General features: G+C 42.9%; 1 protein-coding gene and 1 pseudogene across 3 annotated transcripts in view; both read right to left on the bottom strand.

The window, feature by feature from the left end:
• Window positions 1-20,490, bottom strand: part of HADHB (hydroxyacyl-CoA dehydrogenase trifunctional multienzyme complex subunit beta) — a 52,031-nt gene that overhangs the window by 25,350 nt on the left and 6,191 nt on the right. For both annotated transcript variants that reach the window (XM_010383022.2, XM_010383023.2), the window contains exons 2-4: window positions 16,390-16,464; window positions 16,237-16,281; window positions 4,573-4,672 (exon numbers count right to left, since the gene is read on the bottom strand). In XM_010383022.2, the coding sequence (XP_010381324.1) occupies window positions 4,573-4,672; window positions 16,237-16,281; window positions 16,390-16,456 (212 nt within the window). In that variant the 5' untranslated portion in view covers window positions 16,457-16,464. The remainder of the gene's footprint in view (window positions 1-4,572; window positions 4,673-16,236; window positions 16,282-16,389; window positions 16,465-20,490) is intronic.
• LOC115894266 lies at window positions 5,598-8,351 on the bottom strand (annotated as a pseudogene). The gene has a single exon (XR_004054348.1). The product of XR_004054348.1 is annotated as a homeobox protein NANOG pseudogene (transcript).

Here is a 20,490-nt window from a genome sequence, read left to right as displayed (position 1 = left end):
TGCTTCCGCCTCCTGAGTAGCTGGTATTACAGGCGCCTGCCACCACACCCTGCTAATTTTTGTATTTTTAGTAGAGACAGGGTTTCACCATGTTGGCCAGGTTGGTCTCGAACTCCTGATCTCAAGTGATCCACCCACCTTGGCCTCCCAAAGCATATTTATTTATTCATTTATTTATATCAGATTAGACTCATAGGCATTTGTTTTATTCTTTGGGTTATGTTCCAATACTATTGTGATTTATTTTATTGCACAAATCACTGCAGTTTTGGTGACTGGTAGCTCTTGCAGGTCAGACCTGCGTCTTTTTGACATGGCCCCCCAAACCCTGCTTTTTTTTTGTAAGTACTTCTTTGCTTTCCAGCACTACAAGGTCTCCTTGCTCATCCTGTCTTTTCTCTGGCTCAGCCCTAATCATTCTTCAAAGGAGCTCTGGTTCTTTGTATTGAAGAATGCTGTTTAGAAACCAAGATCTGGCCGGGCGCGGTGGCTCAAGCCTGTAATCCCAGCACTTGGGAGGCTGAGACGGGCGGATCACGAGGTCAGGAGATCGAGACCATCCTGGTTAAAACAGTGAAACCCCGTCTCCACTAAAAAATACAAAAAACTAGCCGGGCGAGGTGGCAGGCGCCTGTAGTCTCAGCTACTCAGGAGGCTGAGGCAGGAGAATGGCGTAAACCCGGGAGGCAGAGCTTGCAGTGAGCTGAGATTCGGCCACTGCACTCCAGCCTGGACCACAGAGCGAGACTCCATCTCAAAAAAAAAAAAAAAAAAAAAGAAACCAAGATCTGGGTATGAACTCTATTTATTTATTTGTTTGTTTGTTTAAAGATCAAAAATAAATTGTCTTTATTTTTAAGTCAGAGATTCAATCATTGGATTAAATAAGAAGATTCATTCTTCAAGTTCCTGAAAATTAGTAAAACTTAAAAACTCCAAAATATTTTTACTATTATTTTCACTCAGAATCACAGAAGAACCATGAGTAGTTTTCCAAATTTTTCATAGGTAAACCCAGTTTCCTCAAATTTAGAACAGAATTATTTGGGGAAAAGTCATGTGCCAGTTTGAAAATGCGTAAGCCATAAAGCCATAAGCCATAAATTATTTACCATTTACAATCCCCCCCCCCTTTTTTTTTTTTAGAGAGTCTCGTTCCGTCACTAAGACTGGAGTGCAGTGGTGCAATGTGCCTCCTGGGCTCAAGGGATCCTCCCACCTCAGCCTCCCAGGTAGCTGGGATTACAGGCACACACCACCATGCCTGGCTAATTTTTGTATTTTTAGTAGAGATGGGGTCTTGCCATGTTGGCCAGGCTGGTCTCAAACACCTGACCTCAGGTGATCCGCCCACCTCGGCCTCCCAAAGTGCTGGGATTACAGGCGTGAGCCACTGCGCCCGGCCCCAGACCAGGTTTATCATTTCCAGCCAACTTATCATTTACAATCTTTATTCTCATACTCTCATACTCCTCTACCTGAATGATTGATAGACTTCTGAATTCCACTGCTAGACTCTATTCTCAGGAGTGCTTCCCAAATGTCCCTACCCCTAAGAACCTGGCCTTCCAAATAACACTCAAGTTGAAAGCAACGTTTCTGCAAATTAAACAGAAAAATACATTTTCCACTTAGAAAATGATCTTCTATTACAGAGGACTCATTTGGCACCTCAATCCTAACATCAATAATGTAAAAATTGTTGTCCTTATAAATTTTCCCTCTATGTTATTATTATTAATTTTTCTTGTTTTAAGAGACAAGGTCTCACTCTGTCACCCAGGTTGAAATGCAATAGCATAGCTCATATACAATCACAGCCCACTGCAGCCTCAAACTCCTGGGCTCAAGCAATACTCCTGCCAGCCTCCCAAGTAGCTGGGACTAGGGGCATGCACCACCATGCCTGGCTAATTAAAACACCTTTTTTCTTCTTTTTTTGTAGCGATAGGACTGGCAGGTGGGGGTGAGGAGGGGTTGGGGGTAGGTGTCTAGTTATGTTGCTCATAGCTCAAGCCGGTCTCAAACTCCTGGCCTCAAACGATTCTCCCGCCTCGGCCTCCCAAAGCACTGGAATTATAGGTGTGAGCCACTGCACCGGGCCTCTAATGTTATTTTTTAGTGACTTTTGTTCTTCACATGAATATTGCCTTAAAATACTTTTTATTCTCTCTTCCCTATTCACTATCATTTCTTACATTACTCAAAGACTTTCTCTTCTCTGAATCACTAGATTGCTCATGAACTGCCTTCTTTCTCAACCAGAATCCTGAATTAAACTAAAACACAATACACAACAAAGAAAGGAACAACCCAATGCTAATTTGGTAAATACCTCAAATTAAACTTCATACAAATACTAATCATCAAATGTTTAATAAAAGTAAATGAAACAGTAGTTTGGGTTTGTTTTTTTCTTGTTTGTTTTGTTTTTTTTGAGACGGAGTCTCGCTCTGACGCCCAGGCTGGAGTGCAGTGGCGCAATCTCAGCTCACTGCAACCTCCACCTCCCAGGTTCAAGCGATTCTCCTGCCTCAGCCTCCCAAGTAGCTAGGACTACAGGCATGCACCACCACACCCAGCTAATTTTTGTATTTCTAGTAGAGATGGGGTTTTGCCATATTGGCCAGGCTGGTCTCGAACTCCTAACCTCAGGTGATCCACCTGCCTTCGCCTCCCAAAGTGCTGGGATTACAGGCATGAGCCACTGAACCTGGCCTGTTTGTATTTTTTAATAGCTAGTAAAACAGTTAGTATCAAACACCTACATAATATATACATGATCCTTAAAAAAAAGAGTCTTCCTAGCCAAGAACTTTCATGTATTGATGGAACTTTCTTTTTCTATTTTATTGCTGCCAAGTAAAAGGAGGACACCATCTTCTTCCTGCTTCTAAAGCCTTCTGATTCTTTCTTTCACTGTTGTGTCAGTACAGGAAAGAGATTATAGAAACATTGTTAAGTGGATTACTATATTGATAAAATAGGATGAATAAAGAAACGTCACTACCATTTACTTATAGCATTACTTCTTTTTTTTTTTTTTTTTTGAAACAGGGTCTCGCTTTGTTGCCCAGGCTGGAGTACAGTGGTGCGATCTCAGCTCACTGCAGCCTCCACCTCTTGGGTTCATGAAATTCTCATGCCTTAGCGTGTGGAGTAGCTGGGACTACAGGTGCATACCACCACATCCAGTTAATTTTTGTATTTTTAGTAGAAACAGGGTTTTGCCATGAACTCCTATCCTCAAGTAATCCACCCACCTTGGCCTCCCAAAGTGCTAGGATTACAGGCATGAGCCACATGCCCGGCCAACTTACAGCATTATTTCTATTAGAAAATAGAGTTACAGGTCCCAAACCGTCTGTTTAAAAATGAACCTTTGTCGTGTGTGTGTGTATACACACACACACACACACGTGTATTTTTCATAAGTCACTGCACATTATACATAATACTGTGCACCTTGCTTTTTTGGGGGGGCGGGGGGAGGGGATAGGCTCTTGCTCTGTCACCCAGGCTGGAGTGTAGGTAGCAGCATGATCACAGCTCACTGCAGCCTTGACCTCCCAGGCTCAAGTGATCTTCCCACCTCAGCCTCCAGCCTCCAGAGTAGCTGGGACTACAAGTGTGTACCACCATTCCCAGCTAATACTTTTTATTTTCTGTAGAGACAAGGTCTTGCTATGTTACCCAGGCTGGTCTTGAACTCCTGGGCTCAAGCAATCCTCTTGCCTTGGCTTCCCAAAGTGCTGGGATTACAGGTGTGAGCCACTGCACCTGGCCTGCACCTTGCTTTTTACACTTAACATATATCTTCAAGATCTTAGGTCTTCCATGTCAGTATATAAAGATAGGTCTCATTATTTTTAACAGATGCCTAACATTCCACAGCATTTTTTTAAAGCTGGCAACTACCTATTCAAAATATAAACATTAAAACAATCTAAACAGAGAATGAACAGTTTAAACCTTGTTATCAAAGTCCATTACCAGCTTTTGGATAGACTAACCTTCACTCGGGGACAGAAAAGAAGCATAAAAGGCCAAGGAGAAGAGCAATTTGGATCTAGGGAATTTTGGAGCTGGTCTAGGATCATTCTTGACCCATACACTTGGGGTTGTGCTATGCCAGGGGTTTGGACCAGCCCTATCAACTCCAATTTTACTAATTTCCAGGAGGCCAAACCAGTGGATTATATAGGCCCTTCGGAATGCCCATGGCCCATATCTTCAGCACTCAAACTTCTGAGGAGGCACAGAGACAATGTCCTTTTCTCCAGAAAAGGAAAGGACAGCTCTATTGGAAGCAAGCTATCTGGACCTCTAGGCTTTCAAAATAGAGCTATTTCAAGTAAAACTGCACTAGGCTTATTCATGAGAAGGATAAAAAACAAATGTTGCCATATTATTTCACCGCTGTCTTGACTTATTCTATATCAATTTCATGGGACTGCTATCCAAATATTAGTCCACTAACAATATTATTACCTACTGGGTTACATTTACAAAGACTACTTTTGAAAGTGTCTTAAAAGAAGGAAAAAAATAATATGATCATGTCATACTTACGAAGTGCCGGACAGCAAAAATGGAGTGCGAACACCATCCACCACCACAACATTCCTTATATTGGGTTTGGCTAACGTCTTCTTCGTTTTGGTCTGGACAGCTTTAAGATAAAGTTTTTAAAAAAACTACTAATTAAAATATATAAGTCTGATTACTTTTACTTTTTTTTTTTTTAAGCTGGAGTCTCGCCCTGTCACCCAGGCTGGAGTGCAATGGTGCGATCTCAGTTCACTGCAACCTCTGCCTCCTGGATTCAAGCAATTCTCCTGCCTCAACCTCCCGAGTAGCTGGGATTACAGGCACCTGCCATCACGCCTGGCTAATTTTTGTATTTTTGTAGAGATAGGGTTTCACCATGTTGGCCAGGTTGGTCTCAAACTCCTGACCTCAGGTGATGTGCCCGCCTCAGCCTCCCAAACTGCTGGGATTACAGACATGAGCCACCGTGCCCGACCTACTTTTACATTTTTTAAGACAGTCATTTTAAGAATTATTACATCATTAATGCCAACCTGCATTTACCATTTACTAAACCACTTTAATTTTTTTTCAAAAAAAGGCTAAGAAACTGACTAGCATTTATAAGTTTCTACATAATATTTAAGATAAAGCTTATATCCAATGATGAGGGAATTTATGCCATTAACAAAATAGTTCATTTTTATTAAGTGTTTGACAACCTATATCATTAGAAGTAACCGAATTTGGCCGGGCGCGGTGGCTCAAGCCTGTAATCCCAGCACTTTGGGAGGCCGAGATGGGCGGATCACGAGGTCAGGAGATCGACACCATCCTGGCTAACACGGTGAAACCCCGTCTCTACTAAAAATACAAAAACTAGCCGGGCGAGGTGGCGGGCGCCTGTAGTCCCAGCTACTCGGGAGGCTGAGGCAGGAGAATGGCGTAAACCTGGGAGGCGGAGCTTGCAGTGAGCTGAGATCTGGCCACTGTACTCCAGTCCGGGCGACAGAGCGAGACTCCACCTCAAAAAAAAAAAAAAAAAAAAAAAAAAGAAGTAACCGAATTTACATGCAAATCTACCCTTAATATTAGAAGTTGCAATGATTGATATTGTTCACTTCACATAGCTTGATGTTCTTACCTTTCTATGTGGAAATAAAGGGCCCTTGGTTGGTGACTTGCTATTCTGCAAAAACCTACATGCCTAAATACTTTTTAATCTCAAAAAAGCAAACTTCCTTTAGGTTTCTTCTGTTTTTCCTTTTCTTTTTTTTTTTTTTTTTTAATGTTTAAGCTGTATATTTACTCATTGAAACACTAGGTAAAATAAGGGTAAAATCAACTAAAGGAAAAATAGTTGTTTGATTCATTTGTACTTAAATTGACTAAAGTAGTACTAATGTCATTATGATGCAGCAAATATAAGACCTCTTTCTACAAAGATTAGCATAACCAACAAATCAGGGGATATAGTAAAACTGAGCCAAAAAGGGTGAGGAAATCAATTAAGTATGTTACAGCTTAACCGTTTACCTCAATAGTTTTTAAAAAATAAGCAAAGCCTCCCAATCCCAAACAATCGAGTATCTTCATCACACCAACTTGTACTTGTATTTCTTATTCTTGAGGTTAGATTCTAAACCCTAAAGATATCCAAACTAGTATTAGATCTACTTATCTATAGCCAGAGACAGCTTTTATCATGTTGTCCTTAGCAGCCAAAGTTATTAAAATGTCTTTTCTCCAGGAAGATCCAATAGGAAAAAAAGAAACCTCTCTGATTAGGCTCCAACCATACTCCACCGTCCATCAAATTGACTGGACAGGCATAATGGAAACCGGAACACGTGGTTTCCAAACAAGAAAAATCCTATCAGGGAGGGGAGAGGAAGGTTCAGCCAGTGCCCAGACTGAAATTGAGTAATATCAATTTCACTCATCTTCACATATCTTCAGGTTGCACGTTCGTGGAGTAGTTTAGGAATAAATCCATGGTTTGTGGAGTACTAAAATACCTAGACGTCTGCTGTATTACATTAAAGGCCTTCCCCGGCAGCTTCCAAGGCAGCCTCCAAGTCACTGGCAGGAGAATTTGGCTGGAACTGCAAGCAAGACTGCAGAGATTCCTCTTCATAGTCATAGAAGGGACTGTTCCAGGCCTGATTGTTCCAGGACTGGGTGCACCAGGTCTGAGCGTTCCAGGAGTGGTTGCTCCAGGGTGGGATGTTCTGGGTCTGGTTGCTCCAGGGTGAATTGTTCCAGGTCTGGTTGCTCCACATAGGAAGGTTCCCAGTCGGGCTCACCAGGCATCCCTGGTGGTAGGAAGAGTAGAGACTGGGGTAGGTAGGTGCTGAGCCCTTCTGAGTCACACCATTAGTATTCTTTGGCCAATTGTTTTTCAGCCACCTCTTAGATTTCATTCTCTGGTTCTAGAACCAGGTCTTCACCTGTTTCTAGCCGAGGTTCAGGATGTTGGAAAGTTCTTGCATCTGCTGGAGACTGAGGTATCTCTGTCTCTGAAATCTATCGAGTACACACCTGGGTGGAAGAGAACACCGTTCTGGCCTTCTGTTTCTTGACCAGGACCTTGTCTTCCTTTTTTGTGGCACTATTCTCTGCAGCAGTAGGTTGTTTGCCTTTCGGACTGGTGGAAGAATTGGGGCTGTCCTGAATAAGCAGATCCATGGAGGAAGGAAGAGGAGAGACAGTCTCCGTGTGAGGCATCTCAGCAGAAGACATTTGCAAGGATGGATAGTTTCCTTCAGACCCACAAATCACAGGCATAGGTGAAGATTCTTTACCTCGGATGCTTCGAAGCAAGGCAAGCTTTGGGGACAAGCTGGACCCACACTTAGTTTCCTTTAGTTTGGTCTCTTGTCTATCCCTCCTCCCAGGTAGTCGACTTCTGACTTTTTCCCTCTGGCTCTTTAGCTTCTTCTCAGGTCTGGTGATATTGTCATGTCTTTCAAGACTACTCCGTGCCCATCTTGTGTGTGTGTGTTTCACATTCTTCGCCAAGGAAACCCTTTAGGTTTCTTAAAGAATAAAATATAAATATGTGCCTGTGGTTTTTTAAAAAAGTAAATAATACTAAACTATGGAGTAGTAAAAACTAAAGTTCCCTCTTTATGCTTTCGCCTACCACACTATTTTCTTCTGAGAGGTAAAGTCTGTTCATTTGGTGTATACACTTACAAATCTTTTCTTTTAGTGCATTTACATGCATATACTTGTACATTATGTATACTTTGTTGGCTTAACAATACAGCTGGAAGAACATTCCGTGTTAGTATATCAAAATCTAGTTCATTATTTTCTTGTTGTTGTTAATGTTGGAATTTACCTACTCTATCATTATTCCTTATCAGAGATAGAAAAAAATTCTAAATTACTGGGAATACAATGTCGACAACGACCTTACCACACCTGTTAATGTCCCTGTTAATGTCACAGAGAAATATTTATAGTAAACATCTACAACCAACTTTAAAGAAATATTAGTCAGAGTTAATAGTCATGATAAAATAGGGCATAAAGATGACCCCAGCAGCATTCATGGAGATGTGCTGCTGGTGAAGGAGATAAACAGAACAAGGAGGTAAGCGAAGAGACTGTGGCAAACCCAAGTATGTGGCGCAAAAGGCCAGGATAAAGGCAGTATCAACATGAGTAGAGAGGACGTTTATAAAGGAAAACAAGGTATGCTGGCAACCAATCAGATATAGAAAGAAAGGAAACAGGAAAACAGGATTATAAAGGAAGCTTAGAGACTAAGAATACCTAGCCACCTGAAACAAAGTGAGAACTGGTTTTGGAAAAAAAAGGGGACTTAAATTTTTTTTTTTTTTTTTTTTTGAGACGATCTCTTGCTCTGTCGCCAAGGCTGGAGTGCTGTGGCACAATCTTGGCTAACTGCAACCTCCACTTCCCAGGTTCAAGCAATTCTCCTGCCTCAGCCTCCCGAGCAGTTGGGATTACAGGCGCATGCCACCACACCCGGCTAGTTTTTACATTTTTAGTAAAGATGGGGTTTCACCTTGTTTGCCAGGCTGGTCTTGAACTCCTGACCTCAAGTGATTCGTACACCTTGGCTTCCTAAAGTGCTGGGATTACAGGCGTAAGCCACTGTGCCCGGCCTCATTTTTAAACTCACTAACTTTGAGGTGACAGAGAGACATCCAGGTGGATATGTTAATCACACAGTTAGCTAGAAGATGCAAAGCAAAACCTCTGAAGAGAAATGAGTGTAGATTAGAAAGTCATGAAATATTGAAACTTAGAATACAGAAGGAAAGCAGAGATGTATTTTGCAATGCCTGTTCTCCCACAGCCCCCTCTATTTCTTTTATTTTTAAATTTCTTTTTTCCTCTTTAACAATAAAAGATGCTTTTTTTGTTTGTCTGGGTGTGGGGGGGTGTTTGTTGTGTTGTTGTTGTTTTGGACATCCCACAGCCCCCTCTAAAGGGAGTTGCCCCGCTTATAGTCCCTGCCAAAGGGGAAGCCATAGGCACATCCCTAAGTCAATATAAAAACTGATCAGATTCAGAGTAGGTACTGGACTCACCAACGATCCATCCATATAGGAGCCAACCACAAACCAGTGTCATCTACCTACAAGTGATAAGTTGTGCTAGTCAGATTCTCTCTCTAGGCAAAGAAGCACGGAAAGAAATGCCAATTAGTTGAAGCTGAAAAGATGTTACGAGGAAGAATCAGGGTGATGGTAAATTGACGTCATTCATAAGTCAGTCTGTAATCCGTAAGTGAGCAAATAAGCCAGCCAGAAGGAAGAATGATAGAAGCAGAAAGACCAGGAAAGGGACATACCATGTGGGGCATGAGAAGACAAAGTAGCTGGCCCCTAGAGCTGCTTGCTTGGTTCCTAACGCCTTTCCAGCTGTAGTACACACAAACCTTCTCATCCTTAACTTGAGGGTCCATTACTACAACAAAAAGACCCTTAGCTTTGTGATGTCCCTACAATGAGAAGGCTGAGAGAAGATGCAAGACAAACAATAACTTGAGAGGTAGTAGGAGAATCCAGAGAGAACGGTATAAAAGATCAAAGGCAGGAGAGTGTCAAGGAGAACAAGATGGTCAAATGCATTGGTCCTCAAGGAGAAGAATCCAAATTTCAGTAGGCCACTAAATCTGAAGATTTGCAGACTATTCATGACTGACCTTGCAGGTGACAGGTCCAATGGTATGCCATCATGTCATTCCACATTTTAAAAACTAACCAAGCCAGGCGTGGTGGCTCATGCCTGTAATCTCACCACTTTGGGAGGCCGAGGCGGGCAGATCACGAGGTCAGGAGTTCAAGATCAGCCTGGCCAACATGGTGAAACTCTGCCTCTACTAAAAATACAAAAATTAGATGGGCACAGGGGGTACGCACCTATAATCCCAGCTACTGCGGAGGCTGAGGCAGAAGAATGGCTTGAGCCCAGGAGGTGGAGGTTGCCGTAAGCTGAGATCTTGCCACTGCACTCCAGCCTGGGTGACAGGGCAAGACTGTCTCAAAACAAACAAACAAACAAACAAAACTAACCATATATTCCTTTTATACACTTCCAGATAAAATTCAAATTCTTAACTCTTCTAACAAACAGCCTGCTTTACTTGGTTTCACCTTAACTATCCAGAAGTATTTTCCACTACTTACAAAATAGAACATGATGAGCCAGCCCCCAGTCCTTTACAGCTTTGCTCACGTCAGCCTCCTTGCCTTTACTTATGGACCTCCCATCTGCCTGGTCCCTTTTTTGCTCATCTAATTCTTAACCTGTCTCTTGTGCCTCGTTCACATTCTATCTCCTAGTAAAGCCTTCCCTGATAACTACAGTTACTGAGGGTTCCTGCCTCTAAACCTCTGGGCAACCTCTAGGGCATACTGGCCATTCCAAATAATTTAGCATATTATAAAGTAATTAAACTAACTCTACAAGCCACATTTTTAAAATATTCATTATTACATGTAGGAGATCAGTCAGAGTGGTGGGAGAAACTATAGGGAAAGGTGCAGGCCTTACGAAAGGTCAGAAGGTTCTGCAGAGCCCCGGGGAAGAATAGCTGAAGGTAGCTCTTCTATAACCCTGAGGCAGGGGGCAAGAAGTAGGTACAAGGGAGTGTAGGGGAATGTATCTTAAACTAGCTTATTTATTTATGTTGACCAGGGGCTGATCTTTGATCACCCATGCAAGATGTTCCTGGAAGGGGAACAATAAATGTTAGTTACCCATAGATTGTGTTTGCTCCAGGCTTTCATCATTGTGCCTATACTGAATGAAAGCAAGCAGCTCCAGCTCCTCGGGCTGCTGCACTTTGGCCACTAGAGTCAGGCAGACCCCTGGCTGGTCTTACACTGCATACCTGTGTCTGAGTACTCATTTCATCTGTCAGTCGGCCAGGGTCTGCAGGATAGACCTGGCAGGTGGTGCCCCATGTGAGGCATGCTGCAATGGATCGTGACAGAACCCTCAAAAATGAAGGTGAAGTGACGGGGCAGTAAGTAATTGGTGCCTGCTCAGGATTTCCAAGTCTGAGGGGATTTTCAAGCTGGGCTTTCATCATGGTGAGAGACAGGACTAACTAGATTTCCTAGGCCAACTAAGAATTCCTAAGCCTAGCTGGAGAAGGTGACTGCACCCACCTTTAAACACAGGGCTTGTAACTCAGCTCACACCTGACCAATCAGGTAGTAAAGAGGGCTCACTAAAATACCAATTAGGTTAAAAGCAGGAGGTAAAGAAATACTCAAATCATCTATCATCTGAGAGCACAGGAGGAGGGACAATGATTGGGATATAAACCCCAGGCATTTGAGCAGGGAGGGGCAACCCCCTTTGGGTCCCCTCCCCATGTATGGGAGCTCTGTTTTCACTCTATTAAATCTTGCAACTGCACCCTCTTCTGGTTCGGCTTGAGCTGAGCTTTTGCTCACCATCCACCACTGCTGCTCGCTGCTGCACAGACCTGCCCTTGACTTCCACCCCTCCGGATCCGGCAGGGTGTCCGCCGCTGCGTTTTTTTTTTTTTTTTTTTTTTTTGAGACAGAGTCTGGCTCTGTCTCCCAGGCTGGAGTGCAGTGACTGCATCTCGGCTCACTGCAAGCTCCGCCTCCCGGGTTTACGCCATTCTCCTGCCTCAGCCTCCCGAGTAGCTGGGACTACAGGCGCCCGCCACCTCGCCTGGCTGGTTTTTTGTATTTTTTACTAGAGACCGCGTTTCACCGTGTTAGCCCGGATGGTCTCAATCTCCTGACCTCGTGATCCACCCATCTCGGCCTCCCAAAGTGTTGGGATTACAGGCTTGAGCCACTCCGCCAGGCCTCTGCTGCGTTTCTGATCCAGGGAGGCAACCAGTGCCGTTCAGTTCAGGCTACAGGCTCGCCATTGTTCCTGTGCGGCTAAGTGCCCAGGTTCGTCCTAATCAAGCTGAACACTAGTCGTTGGGTTCCACGGTTCTCTTCCATGACCCACGGCTTCTAATAGAGCTATTAACACTCACCGCATGGCCTGAGGTTCCATTTCTTGGAATCTGCGAGGCCAAGCACCTCAGGTCAGAAAAAAAGGCTTGCCACCATCTTGGGAAAGGCCTGCCCCATCTTGGGAGCTCTAAGAACAAAGGCCCACCCGTAACAATGGGACATGAGTTAGCTCAAGAGCAACAGTATGTAAAAGTATTGAAACAGCTGCTTAAAGCTAGCAGAGCCTCGGTTTCAGAGGCACAATTAAGGGACCTAATGCAAACTGCTGTTTTCCATAACCCATGGTTCCCAGAAGAAAGCACACTAGACCTAGAGCTCTGGGAACAAGTTGGAAGAAATCATTGTGTTTTTTTTTTTGAGAGAGTCTTGCTCTGTAGCCCAGGCTAGAGTACAGCCGAATGATCTCGGCTCACTGCAAGCTCCACCTCCAGGGTTCACACCATTCTCCTGCCTCAGCCTCCCAAGCAACTGGGACTACAGGCGCCCACCACCACACCTGGCTAATTTTTTGTATTTTTAGTAGAGATGGGGTTTCACCGGGTTAGCCAGGATGGTCTCGATCTCTTGACCTTGTGATCCGCCTGCCTCGGCCTCCCAAAGTGCTGGGATTACAGGCGTGAGCCACCATGCCCAGCCACAAGTGAGAAGAAATCTTAAATGACATCATGTACAAGGGCAACAGGTCCCAGTAACATCTTTAACGTTGTGGGCCTTGGTTAGGGCTGCTTTGGCCCTGCTCTACACAGAAGAGCCTAAAAAGGGAAGGGAAGAGGAACCATCACCTACCTTACCACCTCCTCCTCCTCCCTCAGCCCCACCATTACTAGGTAAAGGTGCCACAGACGAGACAGAGGTTTTTCCTGAGCCCCCTCCCCCAATAAACTGGGGAGAAGACAATGGATATACTACAGTTATGGGACCTTGTCTTAGGCAAGCAGCATTAGAAGGGGAGCTCTTGGCCGGGATCAGTGGCTCACGCCTGTAATCCCAGCACTTTGGGAGGCCAAGGTGGGTGGATCACACGGTCAGGAGATCGGGACTATCCTGGCTAACATGGTGAAACCCCATCTCTACTAAAAGTACAAAAAATTAGCTAGGCATGGTGGTGGGCACCTGTAGTCCCAGCTACTCAGGAGGCTGAGGCAGGAGAATGGTGTGAACCCGGGAGGCGGAGCTTGCAGTGAGCTGAGGTCACGCCACCGCACTCCAGCCTGGGCAACAGAGCAAGACTCCGTCTCAAAAAAAAAAAAAAAAAAAAAAGAAGGGGAGCTCTTAGCCTGCCCAGTGATGCAAGATCAACAAGGCAATCAGGTACATGAACCCATTACTTTCAACACTTACAAAGAAATAAGAGAAAGCATTAGAGAAAACAGAGCCGCTAGCACATTGACGAGAGGACTGATTGAGGCCATAGCAGACAACTACCATATGACCCCTTTCTAATAATGGCCAATTATGTATTCAATAGTCACCTAAGGACTCTCGTTCTGCCTCATGTGCGCACTGGCTCCTAAGCACATCAAAATTTTCTGAAGGGCAAGACAATACAGCTCCATTTTATATATTCTACAGTGCTCTGGGCACACAGCAGTAATGAATTATAAGAATCTGAATTGGGAGCTAAAATATCTGGGTTGTAGGCCTACTCTGCCACGATTTTTTTTTTTTTTTTTTGAGACGGAGTCTCGCTCTATCGCCCAGGCTGGAGTGCAGTGGCCGGATCTCAGCTCACTGCAAGCTCTGCCTCCCGGGTTTACGCCATTCTCCTGCCTCAGCCTCCCGAGTAGCTGGGACTACAGGCGCCCGCCACCTCGCCCAGCTAGTTTTTTGTATTTTTTAGTAGAGACGGGGTTTCACGGTGTTAGCCAGGATGGTCTCGATCTCCTGACCTCGTGATCCACCCGTCTCGGCCTCCCAAAGTGCTGGGATTACAGGCTTGAGCCACCGCACCCGGCTCTGCCACGATTTTCTTATCTGCAAATATTAGAGCTGAACTAGATGACCTCAAAGGCTTTGCCCAACTCCAAAACCTGTAATTCAATGGCTGACTGATATACATTCTATACTCTTTAAAAACAATTAAAATCAAAGAAGATAATAAGTGTGTCATGTATTATACAACTATTATACACGTGTGTGTATATATATACAGAGACAGACATCTATACATAGACATAACCATCAAATCAGTCAAAATTTCCAACAGACACTTACATTTCCAGTCCATCAGATGACTAAAAACATCCATAAATTCTGTATCCCTCTATTTTAATTCCTTCATCCTAACAGCTCTGTCAAGAAGAGATATTCACACGAGCTTCAAGAGGAATTAGTTATAAAATTACTGCAATCTTCAAACCAGAATGCCAGTTAAAACAAAAAAAATTACTGCAACCTAAAACCTGCTGAGCTCAGGCACATGCCTGCTTCCACCCTCAAATCTGCTGGCCACTTCCCATTGTTTTATCATTTGCCTTCTGGTACCACCATCATCATCAGTGTTAATGCAAATTACTTGTGGGACACTGTGTTATATTTGCGGAACACTGTGTTATACACTGGGGATACCAAAAAGCTAAAGACTCACAGGGCTTACAATACATTTGGGGAGACAGAAACATCAGAAACAGTTACAGAGCAATATAAGGAATAGTTTAAACACCAGATACATGGTTTCCTCTGCTGGTATTCAGAATGACCTTCTCCCACTTGGCAAGGATCAGGTCTATTTGTGTGACTTTGCAAAGCAAAGACCTAGGTCAACATTAGAATTAGGGAAAAGGCAAAACAAGACAGACAGGAATTACTTATGGGGGTACTACAAATCTATATTTTAGTTAGAATGTAAAAGCCGCAGGAAAAATATTTGTTATATGACAACATGAAACTTCTCTAGTTGGGATTAGGCAATAATAGAAAAATACCATCTTGCACTTATAGTGAATTTATAGTTTTTAAAGTGCTTTGAGATATCTCGTAACTATATGAGGCTGATAAGATTAGACTTATTATATATTTCTTTTTTAGATGAAGAAACTAAGCACAGGGAAGTAAAGTGACCAGTTGAAGGCCACACTGCCCAAAAAGAGGTAGAACTGGAAGAGAATCTGGAAAAGAATACAGGTCCTCTGAATCCTGGGAACCAAATCCCAGAATTTTTTCTTTTTCTTTTTTTTTTTTTTTGAGCCGGAGCCTCGCTCTGTCACCCAGGCTGGAGTGCAGTGGTGTGATCTCAGCTCACTGCAAGCTCTGCCTCCTGGGTTCAAAGATTCTTGTGTCTCAGCCTCCCAAGTAGCTTGGACTACAGGCGTGCGCCACCACGCCCAGCTAATTTTTGTATTTTTAGTAGAGATGGGGTTTCGTCATGTTGACCAAGCTGGTCTCAAACTCCTGACCTCACGTGATCCACCTACCTCAGCCTCCCAAAGTGCTGAGATTACAGGCGTGAGCCCCCACACCCAGCCTGGAAGATATTTTTTCTATTAAGTTATTATACAAGTAGAAATACCATAATAAAACCAAAATCAAAGGCATGGGTCCATACAGAATCTAGGCAAGGAGGAAAATGTTAAGAATTTGTCAGGGTGATTTTAGCACTAGCCAGGAAAGATACAAACCTACAGCAGATTCTACAAACATCTGCAGTAAAGAAGTCTAATTCATTGGGTTTACTGAGGATGTAAATGACCATATAAAATCAACACATTTCCTTACTCTTCTATTTCATATTAACTAAACAACTTTGTTATTACTAGTTCCCTAATCACTTCTATTTCAGGAATGGGCCCTCTTGCACATGGGAGAAGAAGATATTCATCAATAGAGAAGCATTTCACAAATTGCAAATTTAGAAAGTTAACTTTTGGTTCCATAACAGGTCTCAAGAGCATCTGTAAGCCGTTCATCTCTAGGACGGCCAGCAAGAGGATAAATAAACTCACCAGCGAGGTTTATGGAACCTCCATGACTCCAGCAGGTTCAAATCCCAGAAAACAGCCTCCTGTCAACAACCTCAAGCCTAATCCTAAATAAGGTAGTATCATTATTGATTGGCCCTATAATTTTTTAATTTGAAGGCAACAGAGATGTTCATGTTGTTCATAAAAAGGGGAGAATTAGCAAATTAGTTTTGGTTTTTATTCAGAGTTCACAAACTATAGAATCTGGAATCTACCATTGAAATCAGAGAAGTTTATTTTACAAATGACTGTACCTGGGGCAGCTCGTAGCTGGGAGGAACAGCTCAGAGGTCTTATGGCTGGAAGACAAAATAAACTGTTTACAAAAAGCAATACCATTCAGTATCTATGCAAGATGCTTATAAATCCAAATCCAATCTCTAAAAATAAAATAATAATAAACTTACCAAATCTGAGGGCCCATTTTGATGTAGTGGGAAGATTTTTAAAAGGGTAAGCCAAGATGGTAGTCATTCTGGAATCTAAAAAGAGAACAAAAGTATATCCTGGATTAGCTGAACAATTTGTAGTTTACACTGTAGTCTATAAACTCTAATAACCTCATCCACAGCTACTAGAAAACATTAAAACTTAATCTTATCAACCATTCTTCATCCAATAATATTATTATGATAGGAACATTGACATGGCTTTCACATTGTACCAACCACTATTCTAAGCATTAACCATCTAATCTTCACAATGACCTATAAAGTAGGCACGATTATTACATCCTTTGTAAGAGATAAGGAAATTCAGGCATAGCAGGATTTAGTGACTTGCCAAAAGACCTACAACTAGTGAGTGGCAGAGCTGGAATATTTATTTATTTATTTATTTTTGAGATGGAGTTTTGCTCGTTGCCCAGGCTGGAGTACAGTGGCACAATCTTGGTTCACTGCAATCTCCACCTTCCCGGTTCAATCGATTCTCCTGACTCGGCCTCCCAAGTAGCTGGGATTACAGGCACGTGCCACCGTGCCCGGCTAATTTTTTGTATTTTTAGTAGAGACGGGGTTTTGCAATGTTGGCCAGGCTGGTCTCGAACTCCTGACCTCAGGTGATCCATCTGCCTTGGCCTCCCAAGGTGCTGGGATTACAGGTGTGAGCCACCGTGCCCAGCCCAGAGCTGGAATTTGAATCCAGGGAGTCTACCTCCAGAGTGTGTGCTCCTGTCCTTTAGGGTCAAAGAAGCAGAGAGATTGCTAGGCGTGATCATAAAGCCATCAGTATCAGTTTCACGATTCTGAAGGCTATACTATGATTATGCAGACGGCTTTGTGGAATGTTTGTATTTGAAGGGAATACATACTAAATAGGGATGGTGAAGCATCATGTCAACAACTTACTCTCAACTGCTACTAAAAAAAGTTTGTAGTACTGCACTTGCAACTTTTTTCAAAGTTTGATACTGTATTGTTTAAAATAATAAAAAAGTAAAACATAATAATCCTATATATTAAAAAATATGTAGAATACATTAACTACTTCCCCCCACCCCCCAAAAAGACTAAATTTCTAACAATGAGTTCCTACAGATCACTAAGGAAAACACTAGCAGACAAATAAGCACAGAATATGAACAGACCACAGAAAAGGAAATACAAATGGCTCTTAAATATATGAAAAGATGTTCAATTTCACTCATAAGAATTCAAATTAAAATCACACAGATATAATTGTCTGTCAAAGTAGCAAAGATTCAAAGGTTTGATATATACTCTGTGTAGGTAAGAGTATGTGCAAATAGATATTCTCATATACTGCTGCCAAGGGAATTGGCGCAATCCATGGGGAGGGCAATTTGGTAATTATCCGTGAAAACTACAACTGCACCTAATGTTTGACCCAGCAATTCCATTTCCATGAACAGACTTCATGGACATTACTCACACACAGGACATGATCCACATTGTTGCTGTAATAGTCAAAGATCAGAATAACCAAAAAATAGGAAAATGGGTAAGTAAACCATGCTACAACACCCTTGTGAAATACAATGCAGCTGTAAAAGGTAAGGAAATGATTATGTATCAATATGGAACCATTTTTAAGCTATATTAAGTGAAGAAAGCAAGATGCAAAATAGCTGTACAGCATGCTATCACTCATGTTAAAAGAGGAAAAATATTATGTACATTTCCTTGTATCAGTATAAAATCTCCCTGGAAGTATAATAAAGATGTTAAGAATAACTGTTGACTGGAAGAAAGGGAACTGGGTAACTAGGGGACAGGGGTGGAAGACTTGTCATCATACACCTCTTATAATTTCTTAATTTTGAAGCATGTTTTAACTAAAAAAAAAAAAAATCAAAACCAAAAAAATCCCACAAGATTTACCAACAAAGACTTTGGTAGCCAGCCTCCAAGTTGCCCCCCAATAATCTCTACCTCTTGGTATTCACACCCTTGTCTAGCTGCCTCCCTCTCCATATCACAGAATGTATAAACCAAAGAGTATGTTACAAGTAATGGTATGCCACTTCTGAGACAGGCTATAAGAGATACTGCAACATCTGTCATGGCCTTTCAGCTCACTCACTATGGGAGAAGCCAGGTGGTGTGTCCTGAGCAGCCTTAGGAAGAGGCTCCTGTGGTGAGGAACTGACACCTCTTGCCAACAGCCATGTGAGTGAGCTTGGAAGCGGAGCCTTCAGCTCAGGCAAGCTTTCAGCTGACACCAGCCCTGCCAACATTCTGACAGCCACCTCATGGGAAACTCTAAATCAGAGTAATCCAGCTAAGGTGCCCTTGATTCCTGACCTTCAGAAACTATGAGATGGTAAACATGTATTGTTTTAAACTGCTAAATTTGGCAGTAATTGGCTACACAGAAATAGATAATACAAATGCTTGAAGGTTTAACTTCTCGTGGGTCTTTAGAGACTAAAAGGAGGATGTCCTACAGCTTCTGAAAAGGAAAAAACAAAACACACGTTCCAAACATGTGGATTGGAAAGCGATGGAGAAGCCCAAGCTTTAGGATCACCAGCCTAGGGATATTCAAAGGACTCTGGCCAGAGAAACACAAAGAGGCCCATGAGAGAGGCACCACTCAGAAGCTACTTACAGTACCACAAGGGTCTGGGATACAAGTTCCCTTATGTAAAGTGCACCTTGAAATAAAATTCATGAAAATAGTTAAGAAAATGTTGAAAAACAAAAGGGGGAACCTTGTTCCAATAGATAATAAAACTTTCTAGGCTAGGCACAGAGGTTCACACCTGTAATCCCAGCACTTTGGGAGGCCGAGGTGGGAGGATCGCTTGAGCCCAGGAGTTCGAGACCAGTCTGGGCAACCTAGTGAGACCCTGTTTCTACAAAAAATACAAAAAACTAGCTGGGCATGGTGGCATGTGCCTGTAGACCCAGCTACTCAGGAGGCTGAGGTGGGAGGAGCACCCGAGCCAGGAGTTCAAGTCTGCAGTGAGCCATGATCACACCACTGTACTTGAGCCTGGGTGACAGAGTAAGACCCTGTCTCAAAAGAAAAACAGACAAGGGCCAGGCACCGTGGCTCATGCCTGTAATCCCAGCACTTTGGGAGGCTGAGATGGGCGGATCACAAGGTCAGGAGATCGAGACCATCCTGGCTAACACAGTGAAACCCCATCTCTACTAAAAATACAAAAAGTTAGCTGGGTGTGGTGGCAGGCGCCTGTAGTCTCAGTATTCGGAGGCTGAGGCAGGAGAATGGCATGAACCCGGAAGGCGGAGCTTGCAGTGAGCTGAGATCGCGCCACTGCACTCCAGCCTGGGTGACAGAGCGAGACTCCAACTCAAAAAAAAAAAAAAAGACAAAACACTTTCTATAAAGAACCAATAATTAAAACAGAGCAGCTCTAGCACAGGAATAAATGACATTGGTCAACAGAACAGGATGTAGCGGTTCAGAAGCAGACCCATGTATGTAAGAATTTAGTGTATAAAAAATACAACACTTCAGTTAGCTGAGAGAAAGAAATTACTCCATGAATTCACTGGGAAAATGGCTAAACATTTGGAAAAAATTTTAGGTCTGCAGCTCACAGCAAAAGCACAAATAAATGCCAGACAGATTCAATATTTAAATGTATATATTTTTAAAATATATATTCTAACTATAAAAGTACTAGAGGAAAACATCAGAGAATATAATATATACATACACGCATGTGTATGTATTTTTTAGAGACAGAGTCTCGCTCTGTTGCCCAAGCTGCAGTGCAGTGGTATGATCATAGCTCACTGCAATCTGGAACTCCTGAGCTCAAGGGATCCTCCTGCTTCAGCCTTCTGAGTAGCTAATACTACAGGCACATGCCACTATGCCTGGCTAATTAAAAAAAAAAAAAAAAAAAAAAAAACTTTAGAGACAAGCTAGTCTCACACTCCTAGCCTCAAGTAATCCTCCTGCCTCGGCCTCCCAACATGCTGGGATTACAGGCATGGGTCACCATATCCAGCTTCAGAGAATATTTTTATCACTTAGATGGAGAAGAGATTTCAACATATGGCACAAAACCC

Source organism: Rhinopithecus roxellana, chromosome 17, assembly GCF_007565055.1.
Source record: "Rhinopithecus roxellana isolate Shanxi Qingling chromosome 17, ASM756505v1, whole genome shotgun sequence".
Taxonomy (NCBI): domain Eukaryota; kingdom Metazoa; phylum Chordata; class Mammalia; order Primates; family Cercopithecidae; genus Rhinopithecus; species Rhinopithecus roxellana.
The sequence above is the reverse complement of the archived record's forward strand: the minus strand, read 5'-3'. Positions and strand labels throughout refer to the sequence as shown.